This window comes from Lathamus discolor, chromosome 3 (assembly GCF_037157495.1).
Source record: "Lathamus discolor isolate bLatDis1 chromosome 3, bLatDis1.hap1, whole genome shotgun sequence".
NCBI lineage: Eukaryota > Metazoa > Chordata > Aves > Psittaciformes > Psittacidae > Lathamus > Lathamus discolor.
This window is the reverse complement of record NC_088886.1, coordinates 43,966,792-43,980,657: the sequence shown is the minus strand read 5'-3', so window position 1 is coordinate 43,980,657 and position 13,866 is coordinate 43,966,792. Positions and strand designations below refer to the sequence as shown.

Here is a 13,866-nt window from a genome sequence, read left to right as displayed (position 1 = left end):
TACTCTTCTTTGTTTACCGAAAATGGGAGAATAGCACACATAGAGCTTGACAAAAAGTGAGGGGAGGTGGTCAGGACTTTGGAGTTTTTCTAAGATCACTGCCATAGAACTTCTAATCCCAATTTTACCATGCTTTGCCTGTATAATTTTAGGCAACTCATTTCATCAGAAACCACAGGAAAGGCTACTGTGAGCTAGATAGATAACCAAATTTCTTCAAAAAGGAGAAGCTGGGCTCCTTTACAAATTCCCATTTAAAATTTCTCCCTCTGGAAGAAAAATGCATTTAAACAGTGCACAAATCTATCCTTTATTTCCAGGACACTGAATGTTTTGGTATATTTAAACAAAAAACACGGTAAAACACTAAGCAGTTCATATTAGAGCTGATGCATACAGAGCTGAAAGTGATACGCTGAGGAAGTAGATGAGATGAGTTCAGGAGCAACAGTCACTGGTCACTGCCAGTTTCCTTAGTTCTGTTCGTTAGCTACAGCAAGCCGACTGCAGAAGGTGTGTTCCAAACTTGTCTTTTATTCTTGCAGGTGATACAGTGCACACAGTGCTGAAGAGCTCGCAGTATATTACTTCACATTGTTACCTTACCATTTAAAAACCAGGGCTCACAGCAGACACTTTCACAGCTAAAACTTGACAATGCTAAAAAAAGGAGCTGAACAAGAATTATGGATTTGAAGCTCCATGCCATGAAAGCCTCATGTATCTGGTTGCACAACCCAGAACCCACCAACAGACGTCTTCCTCAGCACTGCAGGATCCGTGTCTGTGGCAACCCCTGTCCATGGTGCTTAACATCACAGACCATGTGGTTTGGGCTGGCTGCAGCTGGCGCAAGGGCTGTTGAGTTCCTGTGCACAACGGGGACCTGGACCGGCAGTAAGCGAAAGAAGAGCTGCCCCAGGACTGTAAGCTAGGCTGCTGCAGGTGGTATGGAGCCCTGAGAGTGAACATGCTCTTGTCTCATTTGACTTTGGAAACAACTTGGAATCTGTGAAGAGGAGCAAACAATGGGTAAAGCAAGGAGCCTGGGTTTGTGGTCCTCCGGAACTGTCTTCAGCAAGGGGTCACCTCTTACACTTGGCAGTACCACAGAGCCTTCCTCACCTCTGATTTTCAGATGAAAATATGACCTGTTGTATGGACTTCTGCAGGGATCAATACTGATCAGCCAGTCTGGAGAACATCTTGCTCCTTTTTATGGGTGAAACAATAGTTAGGCTCATTGGAAATACTGTGGATTTTGACAGGATATGAAAAGGATGGTGTTCTTCCTTGGTGGTGGTGGTTGACACACTACAATAGGCTTCCCTCTGGTAATCTCCATCACCAGGTTTTAAGAAGCTTAAGAAAGCTAATGAGTGTTGAGTCTCTGGTTTAGCAGCTGTGAACAGACACTACCGCTTTTCCCCTCCTCTGGGGTCTTAACCAACTTCTGTCTGGCCACCACATGTCCCAGAATTTGCTGAAACAAAGTAATCTTTGACAACTCCTTTTCCAAATAAAATCAGAACTAAGAGATTTAAAAGGCATTTATGGAAATAAACACATACTCAGGGAAAAAAAAATAATCGTAACTTAAAAACTTCCCAGCTGGGCATGCAGTTTATTGATTCGGTGCTGGGGATACAGTGACTGGGAAGTACAAGGCTAGGATACTCTTTGCTTACAGCACAGAATAAAGAAAGGCGAGGTACAACCACTCTACTCTCCCTTCTGCTGTTTCTTAGATACTCAATTTTCCCACCTCTGGGGCTGGAAAAGTACCACTGACACTCATCACTGATTACCAAAGTTAACAGAGATGCAGAAATAAATTTTGAGAGGCAAAGCACTACATCTGTCTTGAGACAGAAATGCTCAGCAGTACTGGTATTGAAAGAAAAACCAAACCATGAAATACTGTAAAGACCAGATTTCCTTAGAGGAGATAAAGACAGTCATGTTACTATGGAGTACCTCAGAACCTCATGAAAACTTGTTGCTATTGTAAAATAGTAGTAGAAGTGCAACACTGATTACATTCAACATTTTCAATTAGTTAGGTCTTAAACACCTTTGGAAGTGTTTCTGACTGTCCCTCTATTGGCACCCTCCAATATGTTCAATAGCAAAGCTATTTGGATATACCATGAATTCGTGAAAAAAATTAAAGGCTTGTTTTAACCAGACCCATGAATTTCTTGACTCTCTCTCATATGCTGCCACAGAACAAAACTTAAACAGTCTGTGAAGTGACCAGTGCTTGCACTTCCATGCTCATGTGCTCCAGACATCAAAAGTGTGTAACAGGCTGAAGAGCATACTCCTTTATATTCTGCAGGACCCAGAAGGTGTGACGCAACATATAGACACAACAGTATAAATAAACGAAAAGATCAGAACAGATCCTCAAACACCTTTTAGTAAAACAAAAATCTTACCCTGGGACCCAGCCAGAAGCTTCCGTTACGTGTGCCTGTGTAACCATTGCTGGAGCTGGGTTATATGGACTCCCAATGAGAACACTCCCCGAACTGGTCAGTCTTTGCGATGTGCTTATGATCTATGAAATTTAGAAATAAAAACACAGCTCGCTTAAGAAAGCAGAGTTTACAAGAGCCCAGAGCCTCACTAAGCATCGTACTAAGGGGAAAACCACCAAAAAACCCAACAAAACCCCAACAACTTCTGTACCAGATGGAAGCAGCAATCAAAACATACAGAAAAAATGTCATAAGCAGCTCTTCATACATAAAAGTAATCACAATGCTGTTAAGATTTCTACTAATTGCACCGTATTACTGTATTACTCATCTAGACAAGAACTAAACAAGTTCTGGCAGACAGGATCTATGCCCATGCACATCTAACTGTTTCCTCAAAAGTACTCCCAGGCAATTTCTTGATTGCTACAATCAATAAAACCTCCTTTCCAACGGGTTTGCCTCTTGTAATTATTTGCCTTTGGTACCGGAGACAACCTGAGCTGCAGGCAAAGCATTCCCAGCAGTTTCCAGCATTCATGAGATCTCAAAGCATTCCACACAACACTGTACCTCTGGAATGTTGTGTAAAGTCTATACAGCATGGACTGAACTTACATGTAGTCAAACCTGGAGAAATTGTACAGTGTTTGTTAACACTAAGACATTTTGGTCACAATTCTTAAATCTCATCTAATTAATTCTTTAACGTAGGTCACCAGAAGAATTCAGACAGTATGTAAAACCAGAACAGTATTAATTAGTTAAACTTTAAAAGAAAATACATGGTAAGTTATTTTTATTCCAGTATGGTAAATTCATACACCAAAGCTACCTGGACAATGCTTTTTACTCATATGCCTTAATTCACTTTTTAAAACTTTATTGTATTCCGTTTGTAAGTGACATTTTGAGTACTGACTGTATTAAACTCTGTAGTTTCCTTTACTACTTAACTTACCCAATACCCATACAAGTACACAGCAGATACTTTGGTGTCCGTCAGTATTGTTTAAACAAGTATAAAAAAATGTTATCTGAAGAATTTTGCATTTCCTTAGCTCATGGAGCATTACTTCACATCCCTCCCAGCACCACATCATAATTACATATATGTATTTTTTGTCTTAAAGACTTAAAATGACCTTACTTATTTTTACAAGTGAATAGCTTGACAAAAACAAGTGAAACCAGAAGTTTAGGGAAACCACCACACAGGTACGAGTTAGCTATTTAGTGGTTGATAATGGAGAGCAGAATATCCCAGGCTGCCTGCTTTACACACAGGCATAGGAGCAGTTTTCGACTGAATAATTAGTTTGTAAAAGCTTGCTTAGGCTCAGCACTGGTGTAACACAAGGATGTGAGAGTCACTAATGCAACATTTCAATTAAACATCTGTCCAGTCCATAAATTTTTTAAACCAGTTTCTTGCAACATTAAAAGCATGTCTATTTGCAGTGAGTGTATGGTTCTGCAGCAAACTGCAGACGTGCCACAGAGATGTTGAGTATTTTGCACACTGAAATGCATTTCACCACATTCCACTCTCTCTGAAGTTTCAGACTGCTCTACTGATGCCTTGTAAATCACAGATCAAACGTGTTGTAAAGGAGTATTTTATATCCAGCCTCTTCATTTTCTGTGTGACCACTGTAACAGAGGTGGCAAATCACAATGGGACTGACCATGTCCCCTGTCCCTTGGTGCCATCTAGTGTTGAGGGACCCCGGCAGAAGCAGCCCCCTCCCATGGCCGTCACCCCTTTGCCCGCAAAAAAAATCCAGCCCAGAGCTGCCTGTTATAGCCACAGGTGTCACAGGTACACATACTGGCATTATTTCAGCGCCACTTTCAAGTTTACTAGTGAATGCTTTTGCTTTCACAAAAAAATGCTGCACCATGTATTTTCAGAGCACTAATTCCATCTTAACAAGTACTTTTCCACTGTGCCTGAAGTAATCACATAAATTCACTGCATAGCATAAAACAGAAGACCTCACCCCAATTTAGTGAACAGAGCACCTGTAGGATGTGTTAAATTCCTGTAATTAAACACATTTTATCAATAACACGCTGTTATATTTATGCCTACAGACCAAATCTAAAGAAGCTGGAACAAACTCTCATACAGAAGAACCCAGCCTGCAGATTGTGCTGATTCCACTGTTAGCCCAGCCATGCCCCAGGGCATTCAGAACGGTGGTCACCATGCAGCCAACAGCCCCCTCCACTGCCCCTGGGGCTGTGTGCTGGCCTGGAGGGGCTAGAATGCCCCAAGGGCTGAAGCCTGCAGTGGTTAAATAACACTAGAACCCCCTTGCAGCAGGAGGGTATTGCTAAGGCAGGCAGGATGGCAAAGGAGTGCTTTTGCAATTTCTACCTGCTGTAGAATCTAAACTGTAAGTAGAGCTCGTTTAGCGCTAGAGCAAGGCCTTGAGAAGTCACTCCTAAGAGCAGGGACTGCTCAGCCCTGTTCTCAGCTATTATTTACTGAACTCCCAAATACAGCTTCTGTAGCAGAACTACCCCTATGAAATGCCACAGGGCATGGGGCATGTGCTCCAGCAGGACATGTACCAGTACTGAGGCACTGAAGAGGACTGCTCCCTGGCAGACATCCTGTGGGTAGTACTGCAGCGGGAGAGCACAGCACGGGGGCTGTTGCAACGCCTGTGCCCCTCTATCCAGCTGGGGCCACTGAAGAACAGTGATGTGAAAAACACCCAACAGAAGTGTTTATAAAACTCATCAAATGGTAATTGCAGTCAGGATAGGTGCCTGGCAAAAGACAGTTTTAACAGGAGCTTCAGTAAGTTAAACCTTCAGTGTCACACTTGAGACATTTACTGCTTGGTGCTGCTGGAGATCCTCTGGTGAGAACATGACTCACAATAGTCAAAGAGTTTCAATAAAATTCCTAATGTGATTTTTTTTTTTCCTTACCACACTTTTGAGTTAAAGCAGCAGCTGGTGAAGTGTATCCATGTCCATACGAAGCCAGGAAGACAGGTAACCCCCAAGGTCACATATGCAGGACGGCTGCTGCAAGTGGCAGTACCCACACATTTCCACCCAGGTGGGGCACCTGAGCAGCCTTTGCAGCTGAGGCAGGAAGCAGCATGTTCTTAGCACTACTCACATCTTTGTTTCTCATTTTTCCATTTTACACTAGCAGGAAGACATGTGGCTTGCTACACAAGTTAGAACTTACCATTTGGGGTCCAACATTCACATTGATTGGTCCTAAGGTTTTTGGCAAAATCTTCGTTGGAGAGTTGGTGCTGGAAACCGGCAATGTGATTATTGAAATGTTACCTAAAGAGAGCAGTAAAAAGAGTTCTAAATTACTTCCTTCGTAATCCATGACTAACACTTTGGCAAATTCTACATCATTTGAACACTGTGGACTCAGGTTAGCTTTTTTGACTCATCCACACCTTCACATAAAAACCTCCAGACCTTTCAGCAGATGTCACAGGAGCATCTTGCAGAACTACACCTGCAATACTTTAGCTTTAAAATTATGTGTTAGTGTTTTATTTCCAGAAACAACTTTTTCTTGCCTAAGAGCACACCGCCTGTCATACCTCAGCACTAACAGTTAAAATGAGTGCACTTTTTTCTAGAAGTTGGCATACAAGCCCTATTTATAACATAAGCACATGTACACAACGTGTTATTCTATAAACAAAATCACAGAACAGTTTGGGCTAGAAAGGACCTTAAAGATCATCTGGTTCCAACCCCCTGCCATGGGCAGGGACACCAGTGAAGTAAGCCTACTGCAGCTTATCAGTGGTAAATGACACCTTTACTACTTACCTGAAGTACCAGCGTGGGCAGCTGGACACCAAGATAAAGCCAGCCATGTGATCTCTAATCCAGCATGTAATCATCCCAAGATGTTTATCATCTTTATGATCCTGGACTGCTTATGGATCTAGCTCATCCTGCCCTCAGGAAGTACAGCTCTATGCCGAGCCTCAGAAATGGTGCTGCTCCTCCTCTAGGCCAAATCATATCTTGTTTTCTTGATTATTCAGACTTATTGTCTTAATCAAACTATCATGCAGCACTACCATTAGCCCACAAGTGTTCAAACTGGTGCATACAAGCCACTCAAAGCAGTGACTACATTTATCTGTGGGTATGGTGGCAGCAGCAGCTCCTGTCTCTGTGACAGCTCCAAAGCAAAAGAGCTGGGAATTGATCAAACAACTCCTCCAATTCTTACATACAGCCTTGTTACATATGGGGAACGACAGCACTGGGTCTGGAGGTAGAATCAAATACAAGGAGGAGCTGGCATTGCCACGTAATCCAGGGGCAGCTTGGGCCTGGCTCGGGTCATGAGCTCTAAAGACAAGGACTGGCTCCTGAAGAGCCACTGAGACTCCCTGGCACCAGCAGATGGAAACTGAAGGCACTGGCATTGACGGGTTCCTCAGAACAGCGCACACCCAGCCCTCACCACACCTCCCTGCCACAGGAGCTGGCCCATAGCCAGCAGAGCTCAGATGGTCCCAAGGTGACTAGATGGGGCTGCACATCACTGTTCCCCGGTCTTTTCTCATAAAAGCTGGTCCCCTCCACTGCTCACTTTCCTCTTCTCATGTGGTCCTGAACCATGGTCGTTCAGGTTATTATTTTAGTGCACCTGTGTTCTGCCTTGAGGTAACTGGAAAATCACACATTCAACAGTGTAGCTTCTCTGTAACATGAAACAGAGCAACACAACTGAGAGAAAAAGAAAACTTAAAGGATCTTCTGTAGGTACAGCACAGAGGTTGAACAGATGTACACAGGCACATCTGCCCCTTACAAAAATGAACAAGTATGAGAAATATTTACAATTTCAGACAAGTATGTTGTAATGTTCTGTGTAAATTCCTTTGGCATCTGGAGTAACACTATTACTTGATGCTGATTTTCCAAAAGGCAGATCTGTATCTGAGAACAGCCTCAGAAGCAGCTTGTTTCTTCTCAACTCAATAAAAATTGAGTGATCTATGGGTCAACTAACTCACCTAGGAAAAAAACCCACTTACAGACCCCACACATTCTCAAACCCACCCCATGGTACCTTACTGCTCTGTTATGAAACAGCTCTTGTGAGGTAGTGCCAGAGTGCACAAGACTACAATAATTCCTGACTTATGTACTGTGTTCCCATTTTGAGCTCAAAATAGTTCTCTGAACTGGCCAGTCACTTGTCAGTTTTACTTTTGCCACAGGATTTTGCCCAGGATGTGCTAAGCTGTCCTGGCATATTCCCATCAAAATGTAATTTCCTCTCCCACTGCAGGCTGCTGTTATCAGTGACATGCCTGTCACTTCCCAGTACTGCTGTAGAAATATCCCTCTTTGCTGCTGTGGCACTTTTTCCTCTGGGATCAGCTCTCACACTTTCTCCTTGCCCCTTTTCCGATCAGAGGAAACAAATTACTTTCTCCGGTGCCGACCACATAAGGTCACATGGAAAGTGCAGTTAAACTCTTGAGATGTCAGCTCCTGGACAACAGTTCTTTTACCACAGGGCTACACCACAGAGCCACCTCCAGCCACACTGCTGGCCTGCAAGAGGCACTGTAACGTCACGATTCACAACGCAAGACTGGAAAGTGTCAGACCCACTGTACTGTACAACTAGCACTGCTGGTGCACAGTCAGACTCACTGTACCATACAGCTAGCACTGCTGGTGTACAGTACAGTTAGCACTGCTATTGTCAGATATGCATCTACCCACCACCCCACATCAGTTGCTGTTGCATGCAGCTTGCTTCCTTCTCAACACGTGGCAGGTGATCTCTTTGCACATATGTACCTCCCCTTGCGCAGATGCGCGCACACAGACTCTTTGAAAATTGTACCTTAAAAATACAATCAACTGCTCCAAATATTTAATGGTGGAAGCACCACCCTCCCATCTGTCCTCACAGCAAACATGTTTGGTTCAATTATACCACACCAGCACCCCAACCTGAAGAGACAGATTTTGCAGTTGGTATCACCAATGCCACTACTCTTTAAACACAGAGAAATCCAGCTTCCAAGAGCAACCCACCCTGCCTGTGGCCCTTGCGCAGTGGCAGCCCAGGTCCGTGGGACACAGCTGTCACAGAAGGACCTGGAACTGGCCGGGACAACATCATCACCACAAACTGGAAACTGCAGCACAAGTACAAGCAGCTCCGAGAGGGGGCACTTGCTTGCTAAGGTGACTGGCTGTGTTTTATACCAGACTGTTCAGGCTGTCAAGGCCAGTGCACCTCTGCAGAAGAGCTGGCAATCTCCGGAGTTCTGAATGCAAGGTAGTATTACAAAACAGCACTAGCAGGAACAATTTCTTCAAGGCTTTTTTATAGAACAGCACAGAAAAACTAGGAGGAAGTAGGTGTCACACCACAGATCATCTAAAAATATTCAACAGACTTCTAAAACATAATCAACAGATTTCTGTATTCAACTTAAAGCAGAAATATCACCAAACGAATTCTCTACACACTTCATCATACAGTAACTGTAAAGGTTTTACACATGATTAGATTCCAAATAAATACCAAGTCTTAATAGCTCCCATCATCTGGGGACAAAAAAAGACTACACTGGTTTATGTTACAGCGAAAACCAGCAGCGGGTACACTGATAAGCTGAACACAATGAGACCCATCAGCCTCCTAGTCACGGTCATCTTAGCTCATGGATGAAAAAGGCCAGCAGAGATGGATCAAACTAGAATGATTTGTATAATAATACTCAATTCTTAAATAATGTTTCTCAGCAGTTTCAAAGCACAAAAGATGGGTGTCATTATTCCCACTTTACCTATGGAAAACCGACCACATGGGAAAGAGCCCCACTTCAAACTCTCATAGAGGGGCTTTAACTGCAATATATATAACCCTACCACAAACTGAGCATGCTCATCACTGATGGAAATCCAAAAGTAAAAGAAATCTAGTGGGCATATGTATGTTTCTCTTAGAACAAAAGCACTTTGCTTCTACATAATAATTTGTAGAACAGTAATATTCTACAAATAATTTTCTGTCCCTCAGTCAGCACTATTGCTGTTTCTCATGGAACAAAACCACTGTTGATATCCTTTCATATTTAGAAAAACGATCACTGTATAACTATGATCTGTCCTGGCACTTGCAAAATATTTTTACTTGCATACACACAAAAAATTTCAATTTAAATGCTCCTCAGCTTCAAGAAGTCACAGAACAAAGTGATTCATGTTTGTGTTCATGTATACTCACATGCACACACTAACAAGCCCACAACACTAAAACATTGTGTGGCATCCTAAATAACTTGACACAAACAACATGGACTCCCTTACAAATATGAAGCTAAGGAGGTTTTAGTGATTCCCCTCCTCCCTGTATAACTTTATCTGTTGGGTCTGCAGCTTAGTTACAAAAATAAACGGGAACAATGTCAACCAGAATCTATAGCATCTGTCAGAGCCAGTTTCAAGGGAACCATAGCTGATGGAAGCTGGGGCCAGGCAGTTAGGATCACATGCAATGTGCACATCGACAAAAAAACGCCTTTGAATTTTTAGACAAAACACCAGGGAAGTGCTGCTAATCTGGATTACATATTCAGAGCTCTGAAAAAAAATCCACATTTTTAAAAGTATATCAATGACCAGCCATTGTAAGTAATACAGACTATGGCTTGACAGTGATGGCACAAAAACTCAGTTCAGAGTTGTGAAATACTGGAAGTCCAGTAAAACATTTTGCAATAATGCGTGATGTGTCCTCTGGGTCCTCTATTACACTACAGCATGAACTGATCTCCAAGATCAGGATACAGTAGCATAAAGCATATAGAAAACCTGAACTATTAGCTTGTTATTAGTATGCACATATTTTCTTGGTACATTACTTCATTTGTTTCTCGCACACACTTACTAAGGCTATAAACCCAAGTTTAAAAACCCTAGATAGTCTATAGAATTACATACATATATCTAGAATCACATGAAATCAAAGAGATCTACAGAAAAAAATAAAATGGGTTAGATAGTATTGCAGTGTACTACAGGCTTACATTGACCAGTGCACTTTCAGTCTTTTACTGTCCAATTGATAAAACTTTATAGCAGGTAACAGTTGCATGAATCTCTAAGTACCAAGGACAGGCCTACTGATAAGCAATTCTGTTGTCCTGCTCATTTGAGCAGACCTCTTCAAGCACACAATGAACTCCCAGCGCTCTCCAGGCCTCGAGCCCTGGTCAGATATCCAGCACACTGCCACTAAAACTCATTCATGCAGACCCTGTCACCAACCCACACTCCTGCTCACTAGCACAGCCATGGCTATGGCTATGCAGTGAACTTAACTCATTTTCCTTTGGCAAGGGGGAACACTGGGCGTGTTTCAGCTTAATCTGCCCAGTGAACTGCTCAGCCACCTACACAGATACACTGGCACCAACTAAGGAAATGCTCAAAAGCAGCTGTGAGCTGACCAGAGACAACTTCACTGGCACTGTTACCAGAGAAAATGTCTATCAAAGCAATCTAAAAGATACCTGCCTTACCACTTCCTTCACAGTAGCACAGGCATATGGCAGTCCTGTGCACTGAGAAGTTTCTGGAATGCCAGCTCTATCAGGGCTTAATAAAAACTAAGCAGTGAAAAAAAACAGGCAAACCAAAAAAACCTAATGAAACAAAGTTTCTTGTGAAGTTGCATTAACAGTTATGATTCCCACCCAAAGCAATCTGGATAACAATCTGATCTGATAAAAGGATCCTCCCTCCCTCATGGAGGTTGCTGCAAAACAGGTGGTCTAGAGCTGAGCTCCCTTTTTCCTCCACAGCTATTAACAGAGAGCACCATGCAAATTCACAGATTTTGAGAATATACACTATCAACTAAGGACAGTGCATTTCACCAAAATTATTGTGTTAGTCTACATTACACTTTTAAAAATGAGAAGTAAATGTCACTCAACCAGCTGGAAACTGTTGCTTCTTCCTTGCACACCCTATCACTGGATCATAAGACCAAAGTGGATCAGTACCCAGTGTCTTCACTCAGACACACTGGGTCAGCCAGTAGATTTTTGTTTAGAAGGCAAACAGAACAGTTAACCTATGAAATAAATTCAGTTTTTACATGTAAGAGCATTCCCTATGAAAGATAACAAATTATGGTTTCAGTAACTTTTGTTGTTTTTTTTCCCAGGCACTCACAAATTTAGAGTTCTTTAAGTTTTCAGGACATTATCTATGGAAAACTAAGCTTGTGCTCCAGGGACCTTCTCAGTGTATTTAATTGATCTGATTTACTTTTGGCAATATCCCTTACCTGCAGGTCATGTATGCCGAGTACTTTTAAAAACAAGCTAAAAGCACGCCAAAATAAGACTCTAGAGACAGTATCATTAAAAATGCAATCTATCAAATATAAGCTAATCTTTACTAAACTTTTTTCTTTAGCTCAGATGTATTACTTTTTTATTCCTATCAGCACCTAGGAGTTTTGAATGACACAACCGCAGACGTATTTTTTTCAGAGACAAATTCTTAATGGCAGTTTTCTGGCTCCAAGTCTGACAAAACTTTTTTTCCCCAAAATTAAACCTTTCTAATTTCTACTGATTTCACGGTGATGTTTGCTGTACTTATAACTCTTCTGATCAATCCCCCGACTTCTCACGTTTGTGAAAAACATTAACTCATGGCTAACACCACCCTCCCTCTCCCCCAGCTAAACTGACTGTTCTCGGTAAAATACATACTTAACAAGCAGTACAAGAAACTGCAGGCGGAAACAGAATAGTTGGGACAAACCTCTGGAAGTCATCTTGTCCAAACCCTCTGCTCAAGTAGGGCCACCCAGAGCAGAGCAGGCTGCCGAGGACTCTGTTCAGATGGTTTTTGAATATCCCCAAGGATGGAGATCCATAACCTCTCTGTGCCACTGCTCAGTCTCCCTCACAGTGATGCGTTTCTTGATGTTCGGGGAAAATGTCCTGTGTTTCTGGCTGTGCCCATGCTTCTGGTCCTGTCAGTGGTACCACTGAGGAGGTACCCTGGCCTCATCCGCTAAGCACCCTCCATTACATTAGCAAATTGCTCTGAGCCTTCTCTTCTCCAGACTACAGTCCCAGCTCTCTCAGCCTTCCCCCGTTTGAGATGTTCACCCCTTCATGATCTTCCTTGCCCTTGCCTCAATTCTCTCCACGATGCTGTCTCCTTCACTGGGAAGCCCCGTAACTCCCAGCAGTGGCTTCACCAGGGCTGAGGCGTGCGGAAGGGTCGCCTCCCTCGACCTGCTGGCAGCACTTCTGCCCTCCTCCATTCTCCACCCTCCACCGCCTCAAGCTCAACCTTCCGCACCGGCTGGCCCCGGCCCGTACCGCCGCAGGAGCCGTTCCCCCGCCTCGGACCCCTGCGGGTTGCCCGGGCCGGCACCCCCGCCCCTGCGCTACCTCACGCCCCGCGGGCGCTCCCCTCAACGCCCCGAGAACCGGGCTCGTGCCGCCCGCGGTCAGGCAGGAGCCGCTTTCCCTGCGCGGGCCGCTCCCCGCCGCGAAACGCCACCGCGCTGCGTTTAAACGGGCCGGGCGAGGGGCAGCGCGGCTGCCGGCCCAGCCCGCTCCGCTCACCGCAGACGGCGGCGGCACCCGCCCACGCGCGCCCTTGTTGCCCGGGGCCCCCGCGCGGCGGGTCCAGGCGCGAGCAACCCCCGGCGAAGCCCGCGTGAGCGCAGGCCGGCCTCGCGCCCGCCCCGACACGGCGGCTGAACGGACAGCGTCGGCCGGGGCAGCCCCACGCGCCTGGGAACGATTCTGGTCGCGCTACAACGCCTCCAGGCACGGAGCGTGAGCACAGACACCGCGCCAGCAGCGGGCACCGGGCGCGGCCTCCACCCCACCGCAGCCCGGCTTGCTCGGCACAGCCGCCCAGGCCAGGCGGAAGGGGTTTAAAACCTACAGCTCCTCCCAGATTTGCAGCTCTCTGCACATCTTGCGTTGTTCAAAGGAATCCTGAGAACGCATCGTCCCTTCACCTGTCACTGCAGAAGGCAACAACCTGTGTCAGGTGCGTTCAATTACAGCGCTCACCTCATGGCACCAGTCTCATTGCATTTACAGCTGAGAAGCAGCAGCTTTTTTGAGTACTGAAATGATTTGCAAGTAGTATCCGATTGCAAAGCTTGCTTCACACCTAGCAGCTCCAGCGCTCAGCAGATCAGGTGGCCTATAAACAGCAGAGGAGCCCCCAGAGCTGCAGACATCTGTGTAGATGCACAGAGGGCAGGTGAGGTGGCTTTATGGGACAAGCGAGCAAGACATACAGACATGCCCTCTGCATGGCACCAGCATGAGAATGTGATAAACACATA

At 44.6% G+C, this 13,866-nt stretch overlaps 1 protein-coding gene across 4 annotated transcripts in view; it reads right to left on the bottom strand.

Annotated features, from left to right (window-relative positions):
- The window catches only part of TFDP2 (transcription factor Dp-2), a 58,404-nt gene that overhangs the window by 22,642 nt on the left and 21,896 nt on the right, over positions 1-13,866 (bottom strand). For 3 of the 4 annotated variants that reach the window (XM_065674933.1, XM_065674932.1, XM_065674935.1), the window contains 2 exons: positions 5,698-5,801; positions 2,442-2,563 (listed from right to left, as the gene is read on the bottom strand). In XM_065674933.1, the coding sequence (XP_065531005.1) occupies positions 2,442-2,563; positions 5,698-5,801 (226 nt within the window). Of the gene's footprint in view, positions 1-2,441; positions 2,564-5,697; positions 5,802-12,308; positions 12,623-13,866 lie in introns of those variants that run through there. The other variant, XM_065674934.1, reaches the window with a different exon arrangement.